The 20,348-nt window shown below is 68.8% G+C and overlaps 4 protein-coding genes across 10 annotated transcripts; 2 read left to right on the top strand and 2 right to left on the bottom strand.

Annotated features, from left to right (window-relative positions):
• Window positions 1-925: 925 nt before the first annotated feature.
• P2RX3 (purinergic receptor P2X 3) lies at window positions 926-4,529 on the top strand. 3 transcript variants are annotated; one of them, XM_080596148.1, is made up of 12 exons: window positions 926-1,185; window positions 1,432-1,567; window positions 1,767-1,838; window positions 1,910-1,976; window positions 2,100-2,193; window positions 2,281-2,358; window positions 2,455-2,596; window positions 3,156-3,292; window positions 3,371-3,464; window positions 3,563-3,628; window positions 3,773-3,808; window positions 3,978-4,529. In XM_080596148.1, exons 1-12 carry the CDS (start codon window positions 1,046-1,048, stop codon window positions 4,098-4,100), a joined length of 1,185 nt encoding a protein of 394 aa, XP_080452274.1. In that variant the 5' UTR covers window positions 926-1,045; the 3' UTR covers window positions 4,101-4,529. The 3 variants fall into 3 exon arrangements, with proteins under 3 accessions (XP_080452274.1, XP_080452273.1, XP_080452275.1); XM_080596147.1 differs by having other exon boundaries at window positions 3,731-3,808; XM_080596149.1 differs by lacking the exon at window positions 1,767-1,838 and having other exon boundaries at window positions 3,731-3,808.
• Window positions 4,530-4,641: 112 nt separating this feature from the next.
• LOC308195635 (uncharacterized protein) lies at window positions 4,642-8,699 on the bottom strand. 2 transcript variants are annotated; one of them, XM_080593426.1, is made up of 6 exons: window positions 7,021-8,699; window positions 6,291-6,416; window positions 6,044-6,210; window positions 5,823-5,957; window positions 5,540-5,651; window positions 4,642-5,294 (listed from the first exon to the last, which is right to left on the bottom strand). In XM_080593426.1, exons 1-6 carry the CDS (start codon window positions 7,454-7,456, stop codon window positions 5,236-5,238), a joined length of 1,035 nt encoding a protein of 344 aa, XP_080449552.1. In that variant the 5' UTR covers window positions 7,457-8,699; the 3' UTR covers window positions 4,642-5,235. The 2 variants fall into 2 exon arrangements, with proteins under 2 accessions (XP_080449552.1, XP_080449553.1); XM_080593427.1 differs by lacking the exons at window positions 5,540-5,651; window positions 7,021-8,699 and having other exon boundaries at window positions 6,291-7,014.
• Window positions 8,700-10,090: 1,391 nt separating this feature from the next.
• Window positions 10,091-12,339, top strand: LOC308195636 (uncharacterized protein; the record flags this gene model as incomplete). 2 transcript variants are annotated; one of them, XM_080593429.1, is made up of 6 exons in its annotated part: window positions 10,091-10,657; window positions 11,187-11,256; window positions 11,337-11,503; window positions 11,590-11,724; window positions 11,896-12,007; window positions 12,253-12,339. In XM_080593429.1, 6 exons carry the CDS (start codon window positions 10,091-10,093, stop codon window positions 12,309-12,311), a joined length of 1,110 nt encoding a protein of 369 aa, XP_080449555.1. In that variant the 3' UTR covers window positions 12,312-12,339. The 2 variants fall into 2 exon arrangements, with proteins under 2 accessions (XP_080449555.1, XP_080449554.1); XM_080593428.1 differs by having other exon boundaries at window positions 11,590-12,007.
• Window positions 12,340-12,456: 117 nt separating this feature from the next.
• Window positions 12,457-19,835, bottom strand: SLC43A3 (solute carrier family 43 member 3). 3 transcript variants are annotated; one of them, XM_080593425.1, is made up of 13 exons: window positions 19,746-19,835; window positions 17,189-17,406; window positions 16,703-16,832; window positions 16,188-16,234; window positions 16,020-16,096; window positions 15,851-15,943; window positions 15,592-15,731; window positions 15,045-15,151; window positions 14,562-14,717; window positions 14,361-14,474; window positions 13,595-13,781; window positions 13,280-13,403; window positions 12,457-12,739 (listed from the first exon to the last, which is right to left on the bottom strand). In XM_080593425.1, exons 2-13 carry the CDS (start codon window positions 17,376-17,378, stop codon window positions 12,584-12,586), a joined length of 1,521 nt encoding a protein of 506 aa, XP_080449551.1. In that variant the 5' UTR covers window positions 17,379-17,406; window positions 19,746-19,835; the 3' UTR covers window positions 12,457-12,583. The 3 variants fall into 3 exon arrangements, with proteins under 3 accessions (XP_080449551.1, XP_080449550.1, XP_080449549.1); XM_080593424.1 differs by lacking the exon at window positions 19,746-19,835 and adding an exon at window positions 18,645-19,426; XM_080593423.1 differs by lacking the exon at window positions 19,746-19,835 and adding an exon at window positions 17,646-17,813.
• Between the last annotated feature and the right edge of the window lie 513 nt (window positions 19,836-20,348).

Here is a 20,348-nt window from a genome sequence, read left to right as displayed (position 1 = left end):
ACACCCCAAACAGGGAACCCCAAAGTAGGGGCACCCCACACATGGGGCACCCCCGAAGCCCTACAAGGACACCCCAAACAGGGAACCCCAAATAAGAGGCACCAAGGGGCGCCCCAAACAAAGAGCACCCCAAACAAGGGGCACCCTATACAAGGGTCACCCCAAACAAGGAGGACCCCAAACAAGGGCCACCCCACACAGGGGCCACCACCGCCCTGCCCCACCTCCCCGAGACCCCCACCTCGCTGCCCAATGTCCCTCCTGCACCCCTCATCCCCCCCCGCACCCCATCCCCCACCCTCCCCTCCACTCATTGTCCTCCCTATCACCCCCGTCACCCCCAAAACCTCTCTGTCCCCCCTGCACCCCTCCATCTCCCCCCACACCCCCTCATTTCCCCCCCATACCCCCTCATTTCCCCCCCATGCCCACCCATTTCCCCCCACACCCCTCCATCTCCCCCTGCACCCCTCCATCTCCCCTTGCGCCCCTCCATCTCCCCCCACACCCCCTCATTTCCCCCCCCATACCCACCCATCTCCCCCCACACCCCTCCCTCCACCCCCTGCACCCCTCCATCTCCCCCCACACCCCCTCATTTCCCCCCCCCATACCCCCAATCTCCCCCCATACCCCCCCATTTCCCCCCCATACCCACCCATCTCCCCCCACACCCCTCCCTCCACCCCCTGCACCCCTCCATCTCCTCCCACATCCCTCCATCTCCCCACACACACTCCCGTTCCCCCCCCCCCATGCCCCCCATCTCCCCCCACACCCCTCCATCCCCCCCCAACCCCCCCCATCTCCCCCCTCACACCCCCCCATCACCCCCCTGGACCCCCCCATCTCCCCCTGCCCCTTCCCTCCCGCCCTCCCTCCCCACGCCCACGCCCTCTCCCTCCCTCCTCCGCCCACCCCTCCCTGCCTCTGCACCACCCCAGCTGCCCAGATCCCTACCAGATCCCTACCAGACCCTTACCAGATCCCTACCAGATCCCTACCAGATCCCTACCAGCCCCCTGCCCGGCCCCCCCGGCCCCCCATGCCCCCCCCGTGCCCCCAGCCCTCCTGCCTGTCCGACTTCTTCGCCTACGAGACCCCCAAGTCGGTGGTGGTGAAGAGCTGGGTGGTGGGCGCCGTCAACCGGGCCGTGCAGCTCCTCATCCTCTCCTACTTCATCGGGTGAGCCCCCCCCCCCGGACCCCCCCGGGACCCCCTCGTCTCCCCCACGTCTCTGGGGACGGGGGACACGAGGTGACACGAGGGGACGGGAGAGGGACGAGGGACGGCTGCGCTGCCGGTGGGGTGCCGGGGGCTGTCCGTGACCCCGAGGGGTGACACGGGAGGGGACAGTGCGGGGGGCAAGTGGCCGTGGGGGGGCGGCTGTCCCTGCCGCTCACCCCCCCGGGGGGCTGGGGGTCCCTCCAGCTGGGTGTTCCTGCACGAGAAGGCTTACCAGGTGAGGGACACCACCATCGAGTCCTCCGTGGTCACCAAAGTCAAAGGCGTGGGGAGATATGGGGACCGCGTCCTGGACACCGCCGACTACGTCACCCCCCCCCAGGTAGGGGCACCCCGGGGGGCTCGGGGACGGTCCCTCCGTGCAGTGGCCGTGATCCCATAGGGGACACCGGGCATCCTGCACAGCCTCACCCCCGCGGGCGGTCCTGCCCCAAATAACCCCCCCTGCCCCCCCCAAAACGCTGCGGGGCCAAGGGCTGGGGGGGTGGCGGTGACCCCCCCCCCCGTCCCCCTCGCCCCAGGGCACCTCGGTGTTCGTGGTGGTCACCAGGCAGATCCTGACGGAGAACCAGGTGCAGGGCATCTGCCCCGAGGTAAGGGGCTGGGGGGGACGCGGGGGGCACCGGCGTGTGTCCCCCCCCCAGGTGACCCCCCCTCTCCGCAGAGCGAAGCCACGTACCGCTGCACCGCTGACCGCGACTGCCGGGGGAAGAGCCTCACCACAGGCAGCGGTGAGTTTAGGGTTTTTTTTGGGGGGCTGTATCCCCAAAAATCCTACGGGAGGAGCCCCCTTTTTTTTGGGGGGGGTCCTACGGGATGAGCCCCCCCCCCCCCGTGCTGACAGCCACCTCTAGGGGTGCTGACGGGGCGCTGCGTGCCCTACAACGACACCCTGCGCACCTGCGAGATCCGGGGCTGGTGCCCGCCCGAGGTGGACACCGTCAGCGTGTGAGTCCATGGGGGGAGCAAGGGGGGGGCACGGGGCTGGCCCCCCCCCCCCCTTCAGGCACACCCCCCCCCTTTCCCACCCCACAGCCCTGTGATGCTGGAGGCCGAAAACTTCACCCTCTTCATCAAGAACAGCGTCCGCTTCCCGCTCTTCGGATTCGAGAAGTGAGCGGCGCCGCGGGGACAGGGGATGGGGTGTCCCCCGACGGCAGCTCACGGCCGTGTGTCGTCCCCCCCCCACGTCCCCCTGTCCTCCCCCAGGGCCAATCTGCCCCCCCAGGCCAGCGCGGAGGATCTGCGGCGCTGCCGCTTCCACCCCGAGCGGCAGCCGCTCTGCCCCATCCTGCGGCTGGGCGACGTGGCGCGCTTCGCCGGGCAGGACTTCGCCACCCTGGCCACCACCGTGAGCCAGGGGGACATGGGGGCACGGGGACACGGGGACGTAGGGCATGGGGGGCGTGGGGACACGGGGACCTGGGACACGGGGATGCAGGGACACGGGGACGCAGCAACGTGGGAAGTGGAGCACGTGGGTGCAGGGAGGTGGGACGTGGGACATAGGGACACGGTGATGTGGGACGTGACGCGGGGATTTGGGACGTGGGGACATGGGGGTGTGGGACATGGGGACGTGGGGACATGAGATGTGGGGGCATGGGGCACATGAATACGGGGATGTGTGACGTGGGGACATGGGGACACAGCGGTGTGGGAATTGGGGTTGTGGGGACGTAGCGACACAGGGAGATGGGGACGTGGAACGTGGGGACACGGGGACACAGGAGCGTGGGACATGGGGTGTGGGGACGTGGCAGCGTGGGACATGCGGATTTAGGGATCTGGGTTGTGGAACATGGGAAAACAGGGCTGTGGGGACACGGGCTGTGGCTCTGCAGGGACACGGGGGTGCGGGACATGGGGACGCGGGGCACGGGGTGCATCTCGCCCTCCCGGCTGGGCAGGGGGGGGTGCTGGGCATCAAGATCGGCTGGGTGTGCGACCTGGACCGCTCGTGGGAGCTGTGCCTGCCCCGCTACTCCTTCACCCGCCTGGACGGCGTCACCCGGCACAGCCCCAGCTCCCCCGGCTACAACTTCAGGTAGGGCCGTGTCACCGCCTGCTGTGGGGACACCGGCGTGGGGACACCGGGGTGCCAGGCGGACCCATTCCCTTGCAGGCACGCCCGGTATTACCGCGGGCACAACGGCACCGAGCTCCGCACCCTCACCAAGGCCTTTGGCATCCGCTTCGATGTCTTGGTGTACGGCAACGTACGTATGGGGTGCAGCACCCTGGGGACCTATGGGTGCTATAGGTCCAAGCCCCCCCTACACACACCATGCCGACTTGGCCCCCTGCCTCCCTGCAGGCTGGGAAATTCGGCATCGTCCCCACGCTCATCAACACAGTGGCCGCCTTCACCTCCATCGGCGTGGTGAGTTGAGGCAGTCCTCAGCTCGGGGCGGGGGCAGACTGATCCCCTACAGCGTGGGGACCCCCCCCCACAGCCCCCGGCCCCAACGGTGCCGCCCCGTAGGGCACGGTGCTGTGCGATATCATCCTGCTCAACTTCTTGAAGGGCGCTGAGCACTACAAGGCCCGCAAGTTCGAGGAGGTGAGCGGCGAGGCCGGGACAGCCGTGGGGCTGGAGCCGTGCTGGGGGGCCCTAGGGCGGGCAGGCCCTAAAGGGGTGGGGGTGTGGGGCTGGGGGTTACACGCAGAGCCCCCTGGGTGCCGCGGCTGTGGGGCAGGGGCTGACCTGGCGCCTGTCCCCTGCCCCCCAGGTGCCAGAGGCCAGCGTGCCCCCCCCCTCCACCAGCCCCACGACATGTGCACCCGGGGCGATGGGGGACCAGAGCCGGGAGAAGCAGTCCACCGACTCGGGCACCTCCTCCCTCGGCCTCTAGCCCTGGGTGCCATGGTGCAGTCCCCCCTTTGCCATCGATTCCCTCTCTCCCTCCCCTCCAGACCCCCCCAGCCCCACGCCACGGCTGCCAACCCCTTCCCCACGCTGCCAACAGGACAGGGCAGGGGGGATGTACGGGGCTGTGGGGGTGTCACTGGGACCATGGGGCATGGAGAGGCTGTGGGGCTGCGGGGGACACGTGGCCCCGGCACCCCTATAAGGGCCGCAGGAGGACCCCCCAGCCCCCAGGTGAGGAGCGGGCACGGGGACAACAAGGGGGGGCTGCAGCCCTGAGTCAGGCACGGGGGGCTCTGCAGTGCCCCGTAGATGTGGCGGGGGGACGTGGTGGCACGGGCAGCACGGGGCCAGGGGTGGCCGCAGGGGTGGCAGCGGGGAAGCAGGGACAGGGGGGCAGCGGGGCACGAGGGAAGTGGGGGGTCGTGAGGGTGGCTGAGGGGTAAGGGGTGGCGGCGGGGGCATGGGGACACGGGGAATGGGGTGTCCCCAGGGGTGGTGGGGGCCAGGGACGTGGGGGTGTGAGAGGGGGCCAAGGGCTGGGGGCAAGGGACAGGGGTGGTGCTGGGGATGCCGGGGGTGGCGAGGGGCATGGGGTGGCGCTGGGGACTGGTCCAGGACCAGCCAAGGGGATGCAGAGCCCCCTCACCCCAATAAACCTTCCTCACACAGCCCCCTGTCTGTTCCCTCTTTTGGGGGGAGAGCGAGGGGGCAATGAGTTGGGTTCGGGGGCCATGAGGTGACAGGAACGGGACGTCAGAGCAGTGCTGCCACACTGGGGTGGCCTTTGCTGGGTGCCGCCACAGGGAGGGGACCTGTGCCCACTGCTGGTCACAGAAGGACCTCGTTCCCAAAACCCTGCTCTGCTCTGTCCCCATCGCAGCCCAGGACCCCTCACCCACGGGCCTACACCACAGCCACCCAGTGCCCCCCCACACCCACCCCCCACCCAAAACAGAGCCCAGGCGTGAGCACGGGTGCCAGCAGCTGAGGCTTTACTGGGAGCTGGGCTGGGGGAGCAGCCTGTGCTGCGGGGTGGGCAGGGGGGTGCCCAGCGGAGCACCGAGCCGGGGGGCGTCCGGGCGACAGCGCCAGGGCTCTCGTTTATTGGGACAGCACCCTCAGTACTCGCAGATGAAGGGCAGCCTCTCGCGGCAGTTTGTGCTCCTCCAGCGCCCATCTGGGGAGAGGAGTTGGGGTCAGACCCCGCACCCAGCAGCACCCCCAGCCCCCCCGTGCTCCCCCACACCCCCAGCCCCACACGCCCGGGTTCAGCCCCACAGCCCCCTCCCATCTCCCCGCCGCAAGACCCCCCTGCGGCCCCCGGTGTCCTCCCGTCCCCCCCAGCCCGGCGGTTCTCAGGGCCCCGGCTCCCAGCACAGCCCCCGACCCCCCGCACGCCCCCCGAGCCCCCCGGGCACTGACTTGCGGTGCAGAGGGTGGTGCAGAAGCGCCCCGTGAGCAGCGGGTAGCCGTGCAGCCAGTACGCGTAGTTCCAGCCGCTGTTGTCAGACCAGTGGCAGAACACGCTGCCGCCCTGCGGGGTCACCGGCCTCAGGCGTGGGGACACCGCGGGGACACCCGCAGGGACACCCGCGGGGCTGGGGCGTCCGGGGATGGCGGGACGGGGGGTGCCGGGGTCGAGGGGAGGGACTGGGACCCCGGGACAGGCCCGGGGCCGTGCGGACACGTGCCCGCGGCCCCTTACCACAGGACGGGTGATGGCCCCGATCCAGACGCGCCCGTTGTTGACGCGGGTGCGAGCCCTGCACTGCAGCAGGACGTTGGCGTGGTAGCTGTGGATGGAGGCCAGGCGCCCGCGGTAGCAGCGGGAGCACACTCTCTGCGGGGGGACGGCGCTGGTTACGGGGACACGCCGGGGCCGGGCGGCACCGGGAGCCCCCAGCCCAGTCCCCGAGCCCTGCCCACCTGCGCGGTGTGGAAGTTCTGGCACCGCCGCACGATGATGTAGCGGAAGGTGCGGGCGCTCTGCGGGTCCGTGATGTTCAGCGCCTTCGTCTCGTCCTCCAGCGGGCACTCCACGTCCTCAGCCTCGGCCTCCAGCTCCGGCTCGGCCACCTCGGAGGTGACAGCGGCTGGGGACAGCGGTGGGCGTCACTGTGGGTGTCCCCACAGTACCCTCAGGTGTCCCTCCCGTGTCCCCGGGGGCACTCACCCAGGTGGCGGGCAGAGGCCGTGCCCAGCAGGGCCAGGGCGAGGAGCAGGCAGGGCTGCATGGTGGGGCGCTGCGGGGACACGGGAGGACTTGGGGGGACCCCCTTGTCCTGGGGACCGTCTGGCCCTGGGGGACGTCCCCAGAGACCGGGGACCCTCAGCTATCCATGGCACCACCCCCACAGCCCCAGTCCCCTGTGCCACCACATGCCCCTCGCCACCCCCGGCATGCCCAGCACCACCCCTGTCCCTTGCCCCCAGCCCTTGGCCCCCTCTCACACCCCCACGTCCCTGGCCCCCACCACCCCTGGGGACACCCCATTCCCCGTGTCCCCATGCCCCCGCCGCCACCCCTTACCCCTCAGCCACCCTCACGACCCCCCACTTCCCTCGTGCCCCGCTGCCCCCCTGTCCCTGCTTCCCCGCTGCCACCCCTGCGGCCACCCCTGGCCCCGTGCTGCCCGTGCCACCACGTCCCCCCGCCACATCTACGGGGCACTGCAGAGCCCCCCGTGCCTGACTCAGGGCTGCAGCCCCCAGCCCCATCCTGGCAGCTCAGGGCTGCAGCCCCCCCCGGTTGTCCCCGTCCCCGCTCCTCACCTGGGGGCTGGGGGAGCTCTGCCTGCTGCGGCCCTTATAGGGGTGTCGGGGCCACGTGTCCCCGCATCCTTGCGCCACCCCAGCCCCAGCCCCGCCGCAGCCCCAGGCCACCAACCGCCAGCGGCTCTGACCTGAGGGGACAGTGGGGGGGACCCCGGGGGTGCTGGGGACACGTTGGCCGCTTGCCCAAGGCCACTTCCTCCCCCGGTGGCCGCCGGCCCCGCAGTGGCTGGTGCCAGCCGTTGGCCCCAGAACCACTACCCTCTGGGGCACCCTGTGCCTCCCGCCCCGCGGAGCTGCGGGGGCCAGCACAGGGCCCGTGCTCCCCCCCAGCCCTGTCCCGGCCCCAGGGGCCCGGGCAGAGCCCACTCGGCCTTGCCCCCCTGTGCCCCCAGCCCCACACGCCCGCTCTGGGGGCTCAGCGCTCCAAACGTCCCTGAGGTGCCCGCAGCGGGGGCCACCTCTGCTCCTGGGGACATGTCCCCTCCGTGTCCTCACGCCACGGTGCCTCAGATGTGTCTCTGCCATTGCCAGGCCCCGCCATGCCCAGGGACATGTTGTCACCATGCCCAGGGACGTGTTGTCACCATGCCCAGCCCTGCTGGACCTGGCAGCGGGTCCCCTACATGACGTGGCCCCCACCGTGCCCGCGGATATTTCCCCGCCGTGCCCTGACCACGCACCGCCGTGCGTTTGTGCACACGCTGCGGGGAATAAACCTGATGGAACAGGGAGGTGCGCACAGCCCCAGGACCGCGGTCTTGTTGGGGTCGTGGAGATGTGGTGGGATGGCTCCCGTGGCTGGAGAGCTGCACTGGGAGGCTACAGGCCCCTTGGGAAGGACAGGCCAGGAGGAATAGGAGGAGGACTTGTGCTTTATGGGAGACAGCAGCTAAAGAGCGCATTGAGATCTGCCTGGGATGGGTGGATGAGGAGCCAACTATCAAAAAAACACCTGAGGGACAACGGGGTCCCTGATCAGAGCCAACGTGTGTTCACAAGGGAAAGTCCTGCTTCACAAACTTAATTTCCTTTTAGGACAAGGTCACCCATCTAGTTGACCAAGGGAAGCCAGCTGATGCAGTCTTTCTGGATTTCAGCAAAGCTTTCAACACCATTTCTCACAGCATCCTTCTGGACAAAATGTCCCGCATGCAGCTAGACAGAAGCATAATGCAGTGGGTGAGCAGTTGGCTGACGGGTCGGGCTCAAAGGGTTCTGGTAAATGGGGTTACATCTGCTGGCCAGTCACTAGGCGGGTTCCCCACGGCTCCGTTTTAGGGCCAGTTCTCTTCAGTGTTTTCTTAAACGACCGGGTTTGTCCAGCCCCGAGCAGAGCAGGCCGAGGGGAGGCCTCATGGCGGCCTGCAGCTCCCTCACGAGGGGAGCGGAGGGGCAGGCGCTGAGCTCTGCTCTCTGGGGACAGCGACAGGACCCGAGGGAACGGCATGGGGCTGGGACAGGGGAGGGTCAGGCTGGGAGTGAGGGAAAGGTTCTGCACCCAGAGGTGGTTGGGCACTGGGACGGGCTCCCCAGGGCAGTGGTCACAGCACTGAGTCTGCCAGAGTTCAAGAAGTGTTTCAACAATGCTCTCAGACACAGGGTCTGATTTTTGGGTGGTCTTTTGAGGAACCAGGAGCTGGTCTCGATGCTCCTTGTGGCACCCTTCCAGCTTGGGGTGTTCTAAGTGCCAAGTCATGCCCCTGGGGGGAACAACCCCAGGCACCAGGACACGCTGGGGCCCAACCAGCTGGAGAGCGGCTCTGCAGAAAGGGACCTGGGGGTCCTGGTGGACACAAGATGGACGTGAGCCAGCACGTGCCCTTGCTGCAAGGGCGGCTGGTGCTGTCCTGGGCAGTGTTAGGCAATGGTGGGGGACAGGGTGGTGGTGACTGGGGGACCCCAGGGTGGCTGGGGACTGTTTGGCTGCTTGCCCAAGGCTACTTCCCCTCCCTGCGGACATGGGGCCCCAAAGCTGCTGGTGCTGGCTGTTGGCCCCAACAGCCATCACCCTCTGGGCAGCACTCTGACCGTTACACCACCACCCTATTGCCTGCCATCATCCCCTGCTACCACTGCCCCGTCCCCTGCAACCCAGCCTACCAACAGCAACAGCCTGTCCCCTGCCACCACTGCTGTCACAGGGTGAAGGACCATCATGGCATTGCCAGGGAGAAAACGTTGCCTGCTTGTTCTTCCTGGTCAGGTAACAAGAGACAGACCCTGACTAGAATGTATATATCCCAGCCTTCTATTTAATCCTCTGGGTGCAGAACCTTTCCCTAACCCCCAGCCTGACCCTCCCCTGTCCCAGCTCCATGCCGTTCCCTCGGGTCCTGTCGCTGTCCCCAGAGAGCAGAGCTCAGCGCCTGCCCCTCCGCTCCCCTCGTGAGGGAGCTGCAGGCCGCCATGAGGCCTCCCCTCGGCCTGCTCTGCTCGGGGCTGGACAAACCCGGTCGTTTAAGAAAACACTGAAGAGAACTGGCCCTAAAACGGAGCCGTGGGGAACCCGCCTAGTGACTGGCCAGCAGATGTAACCCCATTTACCAGAACCCTTTGAGCCCGACCCGTCAGCCAACTGCTCACCCACTGCATTATGCTTCTGTCTAGCTGCATGCGGGACATTTTGTCCAGAAGGATGCTGTGAGAAATGGTGTTGAAAGCTTTGCTGAAATCCAGAAAGACTGCATCAGCTGGCTTCCCTTGGTCAACTAGATGGGTGACCTTGTCCTAAAAGGAAATTAAGTTTGTGAAGCAGGACTTTCCCTTGTGAACACACGTTGGCTCTGATCAGGGACCCCGTTGTCCCTCAGGTGTTTTTTTGATAGCTGGCTCCTCATCCACCCATCCCAGGCAGATCTCAATGCGCTCTTTAGCTGCTGTCTCCCATAAAGCACAAGTCCTCCTCCTATTCCTCCTGGCCTGTCCTTCCCAAGGGGCCTGTAGCCTCCCAGTGCAGCTCTCCAGCCACGGGAGCCATCCCACCACATCTCCACGACCCCAACAAGACCGCGGTCCTGGGGCTGTGCGCACCTCCCTGTTCCATCAGGTTTATTCCCCGCAGCGTGTGCACAAACGCACGGCGGTGCGTGGTCAGGGCACGGCGGGGAAATATCCGCGGGCACGGTGGGGGCCACGTCATGTAGGGGACCCGCTGCCAGGTCCAGCAGGGCTGGGCATGGTGACAACACGTCCCTGGGCATGGTGACAACATGTCCCTGGGCATGGCGGGGCCTGGCAATGGCAGAGACACATCTGAGGCACCGTGGCGTGAGGACACGGAGGGGACATGTCCCCAGGAGCAGAGGTGGCCCCCGCTGCGGGCACCTCAGGGACGTTTGGAGCGCTGAGCCCCCAGAGCGGGCGTGTGGGGCTGGGGGCACAGGGGGGCAAGGCCGAGTGGGCTCTGCCCGGGCCCCTGGGGCCGGGACAGGGCTGGGGGGGAGCACGGGCCCTGTGCTGGCCCCCGCAGCTCCGCGGGGCGGGAGGCACAGGGTGCCCCAGAGGGTAGTGGTTCTGGGGCCAACGGCTGGCACCAGCCACTGCGGGGCCAGCGGCCACCGGGGGAGGAAGTGGCCTTGGGCAAGCGGCCAACGTGTCCCCAGCACCCCCGGGGTCCCCCCCACTGTCCCCTCAGGTCAGAGCCGCTGGCGGTTGGTGGCCTGGGGCTGCGGCGGGGCTGGGGCTGGGGTGGCGCAAGGATGCGGGGACACGTGGCCCCGACACCCCTATAAGGGCCGCAGCAGGCAGAGCTCCCCCAGCCCCCAGGTGAGGAGCGGGGACGGGGACAACCGGGGGGGGCTGCAGCCCTGAGCTGCCAGGATGGGGCTGGGGGCTGCAGCCCTGAGTCAGGCACGGGGGGCTCTGCAGTGCCCCGTAGATGTGGCGGGGGGACGTGGTGGCACGGGCAGCACGGGGCCAGGGGTGGCCGCAGGGGTGGCAGCGGGGAAGCAGGGACAGGGGGGCAGCGGGGCACGAGGGAAGTGGGGGGTCGTGAGGGTGGCTGAGGGGTAAGGGGTGGCAGCGGGGGCATGGGGACACGGGGAATGGGGTGTCCCCAGGGGTGGTGGGGGCCAGGGACGTGGGGGTGTGAGAGGGGGCCAAGGGCTGGGGGCAAGGGACAGGGGTGGTGCTGGGCATGCCGGGGGTGGCGAGGGGCATGTGGTGGCACAGGGGACTGGGGCTGTGGGGGTGGTGCCATGGATAGCTGAGGGTCCCCGGTCTCTGGGGACGTCCCCCAGGGCCAGACGGTCCCCAGGACAAGGGGGTCCCCCCAAGTCCTCCCGTGTCCCCGCAGCGCCCCACCATGCAGCCCTGCCTGCTCCTCGCCCTGGCCCTGCTGGGCACGGCCTCTGCCCGCCACCTGGGTGAGTGCCCCCGGGGACACGGGAGGGACACCTGAGGGTACTGTGGGGACACCCACAGTGACGCCCACCGCTGTCCCCAGCCGCTGTCACCTCCGAGGTGGCCGAGCCGGAGCTGGAGGCCGAGGCTGAGGACGTGGAGTGCCCGCTGGAGGACGAGACGAAGGCGCTGAACATCACGGACCCGCAGAGCGCCCGCACCTTCCGCTACATCATCGTGCGGCGGTGCCAGAACTTCCACACCGCGCAGGTGGGCAGGGCTCGGGGACTGGGCTGGGGGCTCCCGGTGCCGCCCGGCCCCGGCGTGTCCCCGTAACCAGCGCCGTCCCCCCGCAGAGAGTGTGCTCCCGCTGCTACCGCGGGCGCCTGGCCTCCATCCACAGCTACCACGCCAACGTCCTGCTGCAGTGCAGGGCTCGCACCCGCGTCAACAACGGGCGCGTCTGGATCGGGGCCATCACCCGTCCTGTGGTAAGGGGCCGCGGGCACGTGTCCGCACGGCCCCGGGCCTGTCCCGGGGTCCCAGTCCCTCCCCTCGACCCCGGCACCCCCCGTCCCGCCATCCCCGGACGCCTCAGCCCCGCGGGTGTCCCTGCGGGTGTCCCCGCGGTGTCCCCACGCCTGAGGCCGGTGACCCCGCAGGGCGGCAGCGTGTTCTGCCACTGGTCTGACAACAGCGGCTGGAACTACGCGTACTGGCTGCACGGCTACCCGCTGCTCACGGGGCGCTTCTGCACCACCCTCTGCACCGCAAGTCAGTGCCCGGGGGGCTCGGGGGGCGTGCGGGGGGTCGGGGGCTGTGCTGGGAGCCGGGGCCCTGAGAACCGCCGGGCTGGGGGGGACGGGAGGACACTGGGGGCCGCAGGGGGGTCTTGTGGCGGGGAGATGGGAAGGGGCTGTGGGGCTGAACCCGGGCGTGTGGGGCTGGGGGTGTGGGGGAGCACGGGGGGGCTGGGGGTGCTGCTGGGTGCGGGGTCTGACCCCAACTCCTCTCCCCAGATGGGCGCTGGAGGAGCACAAACTGCCGCAAGAGGCTGCCCTTCATCTGCGAGTACTGAGGGTGCTGTCCCAATAAACGAGAGCCCTGGCACTACTTGTCCATGTGTTTTGGGGATGTGTAGGGGCTGTTCCCCCAGCCCCGTGAGGCAGGGGGGACCCAAACCGACAGCAGACACTGGGGACACCACAGGGAGTAGCACAATAGGTTGTTAATATTTATTCCCCCCCGAAACACCCCCATCTCCCACTGTGCCCTCTGGCACAGGTCCATCCCTCCCCCAAAGTCCAGTAGAAAACGGCTGCAGCAGGCGCTTGGTGCTGGCTGTGGAGCTCAGTGCGGTGTCTGGGCAGGGGTCTCGGCGCTGGGGGGGGCATCCAGGGGGCTGCTGACAGCCTCCAGGTCCTTGGCACGCCGCCGGCACTCACGGGCCACCACCACGGGACTGACGAAGGCCACCAGCACCACAGCAATGAGCCCCACATTCACCTGTGCAGGGCAAGGGGCATTGGGCATACGGGGCAGGGGCTGACCTCACCCAGACAAGGAGCCCCTGTGCCAGCTCCTCAGCCTCCCCGAGGCTGCCTGTGCTAGAGGCAGCACCCCACGGCCCGTCCCACCATGTGGCAGGGCTTCCCGACCCTTTATAGGGCCAATCCAAACTTATATCGAGCCCTCCATTCCACCATAGGGCATGAACCCCATGCTGCCATGGACTGGGGTGACACTCCTGCCATGGAACATGAACCCCATCCTACAATGTGATGGGACCTCCGTCTCTCTGTAGGCCAGTACTTCCATCCCCCCCTTCGGGCAGGAACCCCATCCAGCCTTGGACCAGGACCTCCATCCATCCATGGACCTTTACCACCACCCCTCTGTAGAACAGGAGCCCTATACCCCCATGGGACAGCATCCCCAAGCCCCCATGGGGCAGCCCCCCATACCCCACGGGGCACCACCCCCATGCCCCCACGGGGCAGCCCCCCACGGGCTGTAGGACACCCAGGGGCTGCGGCGAGCACTCACGTAGAAGGGGTCCCCTTTGAGCACCCCGCGCACCAGGGTGATGCAGGGGTACTGCAGCAGGGCCACCAGTGCCGACAGCGCCATGGCCAGCCCATACAGCTTCCCGAAGTGCTGCGGGGGAAACCTGCCAGGACACCCCACACGTCACTACCACCCCTCCACCATTTTATGCCCCCTCCACCCTCGTGCCACCGCCCTGTCCCCCAACACCACCGCCCTGTCCCCACCACAGCCCCACTGTCCCCCACTGCCGTGTCCCTCGCCACCACCCCTCTGTCCCCCAGCACCAGCACTCTCACGGGGCACAGGACTCACGCGATGGCCAGGAAGGCGGCGTTGCCCCCGTAGAGGAAGGAGCGGCTGATCACCTGGAGCACGAACGTGGCAAACTGCACAGGCAGCATGGGCACGGCCGCGCAGATGGAGAACAGCACGCACTGTGTCACTGTCACCACCAGTGACAGCACAGATGCCTGCAGGTCCGCCAGCGCCCCCCGGGCTCCTGTGGGCATGGCAAGGTCAGGGCGCGGTGGGGACGTGTCCCCAGGTACAGCAGGGTTGGGACATGGTGGGGATATGTCTATGGGCACGGCTGGGTCACGGTACGGTGGGGACATGTCCCCAGGTAGAGCAGGGTCAGGGAACACTAGGGACAGGTTCATGGGCATGGTGGGGTCAGGGCATGGTGGGGACATGTCCATGGGGATGGTAGGGTTGGGGCATGGTGGGGATGTGTACATTGACACAGTGGGTTCAGGGCATGGTGGGGACATGACATGGTGGGGGCATGACACCATGGTAGTGACAGGTGCCCAGGTAGAGCAGGGTCAGGACATGCTGAAGACGCATCCCTGGACACTGCGGGTAAGGACGCATTGGGGCCATATCCCCTGGTAGAGCAGGGTTAGGGGGCTGTGAGGACCCACCCCCAAGCCCAACTGGGTCAGGGCACTGGCGGACTTGTCCCCAAGGAGCACAGGGGCCAGGGCACCGCCACGGTGGCCCCCAGCCACATGGGCACAGCAGGGACATCTGCCGTGCTGAGTCCCCAGGGTGGGCTCGCGGGGATGGGGGCGGTTACCTTCCGGGAGGTGCGCCTTGCCCCGCTTGTGGCGGTCGAGGATGAGGCCGTTCCAGGGGGCGCAGAGCACCCCGCAGAGCTGGGTGAAGGCGAAGGCGTTGGTGTAGGTGCTCACTGTGGGGAGGCAGGGTCAGTGAGGGGGCTCTGGCGCCCAGCTCCCCTGGGGTCACCGGGACCCGTCGCGTGGCCGCCGTGCCCTACCCAGGCTTGCGTCGCCGCGGGCCAGGTGGTCGAGCAGGGGGTTGAGGGTGCCGATGAAGAGATAGTGTCGCAGCTGCATGACGGAGAGCCACACCACGTGCCAGAAGAAGAGCCACGACAGAACGCAGGGACGGAAGGGCACCGCCGCCGTGCCGCCTGCCCGCGCACAAACCCAGTGGGCGTCAGGGGCAGGGCTGCCCGTGGCCACGCCCGCAGCGATAGGCCACGCCCCCGGGGACACGCCCACCCACTTGGCCACGCCCACCCACATTCGGCCCAATGGCCACGCCTACTGGTGTCCATGTGGCCACGCCCCCACCATCTGCTCAACCACGCCCAACCCGAAGCCACGCCCCCTTCATTTGCATACCCTGTGCATATCATTTGGCCACGCCCACCCCCAGCATGCTCAGCCACCAGCATGGCCCTGACCGCCCCCGGCCACCCCTCCCCAGACGTCCCCTGCCCCTGGTGCCCCGTCACCTTTTGGGGCACTGGGCTCCAGGGGCACTTCCTCGGGGCCTTCACCCCCCGGCGGGCGCTTCTCCTCGTAGGTGCGGTAGGACTGCGACCGCCCCGGGCACTGCAGCCTGCAGGAACGCTCACCTCGTCACCCCACCGGCAGCGCGCCCCACTGCCACCACCGCGGGTTGGGCACCGCCACCATCGCCACCCAAAGGATGGGCACCACCACCACCATCCATGGGACGGGCAGGAGAACCAGCCACGGAAGGGACACCATGACCACATCCACCACCACAGGACGGGCACCACCACCACCATCCATGGGACGGGCAGGAGAACCAGCCACGGAAGGGACACCATGACCACATCCACCACCACAGGATGGGCACCACCACCACCATCCATGGGACGGGCAGGAGAACCAGCCACGGAAAGGACACCATGACCACATCCACCAGGATGGGCACCCCCAACCACCCCCAGGACAGACAGTGCCACTAGAACAGCACAGCCCCACGTGGGGACGGGCTTTGCCACCCGGCGGGACGCAGCAGGACCCCCTTACCCGTAGTTGTAGGCCGGGGGCAGCGGGTAGGGGATGCGCGTGCGGGGCATGAGGAAGAGGGTGCGCAGCAGGTGCCAGGCACTGCAGGCTGCCATGAAGAAGAACATGGCCTGCAGGGGCAGCCCGCGCTCGTACAGCACCTGGGGACATGCACACAGTGTCACCGCCCCAGCTGTGTCCCAGCTGTCCCCTTGGCCATGTCGTGCTGCCACCTGTACCCCGTCCGTGCCCCGGCCCTCCCGCAGCACCCCACGCCCACCTTTATAATGAGGAAGATGGCAGACGAGGAGTCGAAGGCCCCGTTGTAGAGGGTGATAACGATGGAGCGGTACTTCCCGAAGAGGTTGCCCACCTGGCAGAGAGACCCCCCCCCATAAAACCGGTGTCCCCAGTGCCAGGCAGGGTGCCCCAGGTGTGCCGAATCTCACCTGCATGTTGGTGAGGATGAGGAGGATCCCGCCCACCGACAGCATGGACATGGCTGGGAAGAGCAGCACGGCCAGGTCTGGGGACACCGGTGTCAGCGGGGCTCGGAGACACGGGTGTCCCCCCAGCCCCCATGGGGGCAGCAGCACCCAGCGACCGCAGGGTCTCACCTGGCGTGGAGAAGGCAACCAGCAGGGTCCCACCGGTGTAGAGGGAGCTGAAACATGGGGACGGCGGGGACAAAGTGGGCACAGGGCACCGGGGGAAGGCTGGCAGCCCTGTGCCCACGTGGCACCCAGCACCCTGACGTCTCCTGGGTGCCCCACCACTGCCTCACTTGACACCTCCAGGGCTGAGGGACATGGGGACAAAGCAGGCGTGCTCTGGGGACATCAAGGGGGACATCCGCGGGTCTGGGGGAAGGGGGGGTGTCCTGGGACCGTGGGCAACACGGGACACACCAGGGACATTTGGTGGCTGTCCTGGTGTCCTGGGGCTGCCACCCGTGCCTCCCCTGTGCAGGCAGGGCCCTGCCAGCCCCACCCTGCCTGGGTGCCCCGATAACCGCCCCAGTCCCGATAACGCCCCCCTCACGCCCCCCCTGGCGCCAGCACCCTGCTAACAGGCCCTTGGTCCCGGGGCACCCACGGGTGCCCTGCCCCTGCCCACCGACACACCCACTCACATGGCAATGAGGCGAGCCACGGCGGTGCCGAAGCGGTCAAAGACGTAGCCCATGGGGAGGGTCATGAAGTTGTTCATGAAGGAGCCGATGGTGAAGACGAGGGAGAACTGCTCGTCCTGCCCGCTGCAGTCTGCAAGGCAGCGGGGACACGGGGACAGCAGGGACGTGGGCACCGGCACGGCAGGAGCAAGGACACGGAGCACCGTGGGGACAGGAAAAGCAGCACCCAGGGCACCAGGCAGGGGGACAGAGGGCAGCAGGGCTGCAGGGACATGGTGCACCAGGACAGCGGGGACACAGGGCACTGGGGAAGCTGGCATCCCCTGGCACCGTGACAGTGGGGATGCAGGGACGAGGACATGGGAACACGGGGCACCAGACACTGGGGACACGAGGCAGTGGGACAACGAGCAAGCAAGACATGCAGGGAGCAGATATGGGGACAGGGAGCCAGGAGGGATGGGGACGGTGTCCCCGGGGCCATACCGGGCAGCAGCGTCCTGTTGGGGCCGGAGCTGGCCGAGGGCTGGCACAGCTCCCTGAAGTAGTCCAGGTCCTTGAGGACGTAGACGAGGGATGCCCAGCCGAAGATGATGCCGCAGAAGGCCCCGCACTCCAGCAGCCCCGAGAGCAGCGTGCCCAGCCGCTTGGCCCGCCCCGCGCCCCCTCCTGCCATGCTGCTGGGCACGGGGCTCCCGCTGCGCCTGCAGGTGGCAAATGGGGGAGGGGGTGTCACAGCCCGGTGTGGTGGCACCCACGTGCTGCCCGCCCCCCGCCCCGGTACCCAGAGCAGGGATATGGGGTGGGCAGCACCCCGCAGGGCGCGTGGCCAAATCGCCCCTTGTCCCCCGGAGGCATCCTGTGCACTGGTTCCCCCCCGTGCACCTGCAACCCCCGTGCACCAGCACCCCCCCCGTGCGCACACGTGCCCCCACACACCCACCTGCGCGAGGCCGGACCTCGTGCCACCGCCGCGGAGTTTGGACCCTGGGCCGGACCCCGCTGCGCACGCACGGCTGCCCCGCGCACACCCGCGGTAATCTCACGGGGGCACCCATAGGCTCCCCGGGGCTGCCGGCGCCGATAGGCACTTGTTGCCCCTCCGCAGCACCGGCCCCCCTCCGCCACCCCACCCCGCCCCGCCGCCTCCTTATCTCCCCGCACCACCCAGTCCCAGGGAGCTGCCACCTCCCCTGGGCGCCCGGCGTGTCCCCTGGGGGCCTGGCACAGCCCCTGGGGACATTGGCGTGCTGCTGAGCACCTGGGGACAATGACACGCACACACCCCCCAGGGACCTGGCACGCTGTTAGGCACCCTGGCACGAACTTTAGGGACACTGGCACAGCCCCTGGGAAGCTGTCACACCCCCTGGGGACAATGGCACCGTGACAGGCGTGCTGGCACCCCCCCCGGGGATGTTGGCACACCCCCATGGGGACGCTGGCACCACTTGTGGAGGCCCTGCCACACCCTTGGGTGCCTGGGGAACCCCAATCACAGCCCCTGGGGACACTGGGACAGTGCTGGGAGCCCCGGTGTGACCCTCAGGGACACTGTCACTCCCCTGGAAACCTGGCACACCCCCAGGAACCCCGTCAGACGCCCCCTCAGGAATCCCAGCACATCCTCTGGGGACACCGTCACATCTTGGGGACCCTGGCATATCCCCTGGGGCTCCTATCGTGCCCCCAGGGACCTTGGCACACCGCTGGGAACCACGATGCACCCCTGGGGGACATTCTCACCCCCCCGGGGACTCCACCACTACCCTGGGGACCCCGTCCCCCTGCTGGGGACCCACCACACCCACAACAACCTGGTCCCACCGGTGTCACTGGTGTCACCGGCCGGCTGCCATGAGCACCAAGCTCCCACCCCCTGGCCGGTGTCCCCTGCGTCCCCCCACCGCTCAGCCCCACGCGCTCAGCACCCACACCGCACCTCTGTGTCACCGTGCCACCGGACCCCCCGTGTCACCGGACCCCCGTGTCGCCGGACTGTCACCGGCGCTGGCTCAGCTGTCCTGCGGCCCCGCGTAATGGCTGCTAATGAGGCCTCATTACCGCCGGACGGCAGACGAGCCCGGCCGGGGGCAGAGCAGCTAAAGATTAACCCAGGCCCCGCGGCCAGATGGTGCCGGATGCGTCCCAGGGCCGAGGAGCTGCGCTGCCTTTAGCCACCCCACGGGGACTTCGTGGGGCTGGGGCGCGGGCAGGGGTGGCACGGGGTGGCCGCGGCCACCAGTCCCAGCATGGCACAGAAGGGGACGGTGCCTGCCCGGTGCTGGCATGACAGCCTGCTGCCGTGCGTCCCACCGACACGGGACACCCCAAAAAACCCCATGGGTGACCAGGTCATCGCCAGCGGGGGCGATATCCCCTCTGTCACCCCGTGCCACCTCTGGCCGTGACATGGGGCAGGTGGGGACGACATCCCCCACAGCAAGGGATCTGGACGGCCGGGTCTGGCCTGGCTCCAGCTCCTCCAGGACGGTTTTAATTATTAATGTGGATGAAGGCAAATAATTCCCCCGAGGGGCGGGGGGTGGGGGGCACCCTGCGCAGAAGGGTCCCCGGGGGGCAGATGTGGCTTCTCCAGAGGCTGCTCTGGGGCTGGGATGTGGGGAGCTGCCGAACGGCCCCCCAGCGCTGCCCCACATCCCAAAGCACCCTACGAGGCCCTGGGGTGCTGGGGGACGCTGGGGGGCGAGCATCGGGTGGGAGTGGGGGTGTCCCCATGCCCGATCAGCCCCGCAGCCCCCCCGGCACCGCCACAAGCACCCCGCAGCCCCCCAGTTCCCACCCCCCCGGCTTCGCCCCCCCTCAAAGACCTGCACCCCCCGACCCCTCCGAGCCCCCCCCCGGCTCGGCACGGCCCGGCACGGCCCGGCACGGCCCAGCCCAGCCCAGCACGGCTCGGCTCCGAGGCGCCCTCCTGCATCCCTCCGGGGATGGCATCGCCGCGGCTCCGCCCCGGCACGGCCCGGCACGGCTCGGTTCGGGCTCAGGCCCGGCTCGCACGCTCCCGGGACACCGCACTCACCCCCGGCCCCGGCAGCTGCCGCCCGTCCTCCGCGGCGGAGGGGCGGACCGCCGAGGCCCGGAGCCTCCCCCCGGGCGTGGCGGGGGGGGGGCGGCGACCTCCGGGGGTCACCCGTGCCAGGAGCCCTCCCCCTGGGGGGGGGATTTGTGTGTCCCCCCCCCGGCTCCGCCATCCCCTGACCGACGCCCCCGCGCCCCCCCCCGGCTGCGCCCTGCCTCGGCTCCGCTCTGCCGCGGCCATCCCCCGGTGTCCCCCCCCCGGCGTGGTGTCACCTCCCTGTCCCCAAGCCCCCCCCCCCCCCCCCCGAGTGTGTGTGTGCCCCCCCCCAGCTCCATTCATCCCTCGCCCGGCCATTCATCCCCCCCCGTCCCCCCCCGCTGTCATTCAGCTGCTCAGCACCCACCCGTCCGTCTGTCCGTCCAGCACCATCTGGCCCCCTCCACCCGTCCATCCGTCCACCCCTTCACCCCGACATCTGTCCCGCTGCTCAGCCGCCCCCCGATGTCGCTGCCCCCCCCCCCCGACCCCCCCAGCACCTCCTGTCCGCCCTTCCCTCCCCACCCGTCCGTCTGTCCATCCGCCTTCTGTCCGTCCTCCAACCCA

This window comes from Anser brachyrhynchus, assembly GCF_964034855.1.
Source record: "Anser brachyrhynchus genome assembly, chromosome: 5".
Taxonomy (NCBI): domain Eukaryota; kingdom Metazoa; phylum Chordata; class Aves; order Anseriformes; family Anatidae; genus Anser; species Anser brachyrhynchus.
Note: the sequence above shows the minus strand (reverse complement) of the source record. Positions and strands in the feature narration are given on the sequence as shown.

What these genes read in the sequence shown, in the direction of transcription:
- SLC43A3 (XM_080593425.1), bottom strand. Translation starts at nt 17,378, where the DNA reads ATGGCAGGAGGGGGCGCGGGGCGGGCCAAGCGGCTGGGCACGCTGCTC. An exon ending in GGTTGCCTTCTCCACGCCAG is followed by an intron (nt 16,097 to 16,187) that starts GTGAGACCCTGC and finishes CGGTGTCCCCAG; the next exon opens with ACCTGGCCGTGCTGCTCTTC. An exon ending in CCATCTTCCTCATTATAAAG is followed by an intron (nt 15,732 to 15,850) that starts GTGGGCGTGGGG and finishes GCATGTCCCCAG; the next exon opens with GTGCTGTACGAGCGCGGGCT.
- LOC308195635 (XM_080593426.1), bottom strand. Translation starts at nt 7,456, where the DNA reads ATGGTGACAACATGTCCCTGGGCATGGCGGGGCCTGGCAATGGCAGAG. An exon ending in CCCCCCCACTGTCCCCTCAG is followed by an intron (nt 6,417 to 7,020) that starts GTCAGAGCCGCT and finishes GACGTCCCCCAG; the next exon opens with GGCCAGACGGTCCCCAGGAC. An exon ending in GGCCTCTGCCCGCCACCTGG is followed by an intron (nt 6,211 to 6,290) that starts GTGAGTGCCCCC and finishes CGCTGTCCCCAG; the next exon opens with CCGCTGTCACCTCCGAGGTG.
- P2RX3 (XM_080596147.1), top strand. Translation starts at nt 1,046, where the DNA reads ATGCCCCCCCCGTGCCCCCAGCCCTCCTGCCTGTCCGACTTCTTCGCC. An exon ending in ATCCTCTCCTACTTCATCGG is followed by an intron (nt 1,186 to 1,431) that starts GTGAGCCCCCCC and finishes GGGTCCCTCCAG; the next exon opens with CTGGGTGTTCCTGCACGAGA. An exon ending in TCCCCCGGCTACAACTTCAG is followed by an intron (nt 3,293 to 3,370) that starts GTAGGGCCGTGT and finishes ATTCCCTTGCAG; the next exon opens with GCACGCCCGGTATTACCGCG.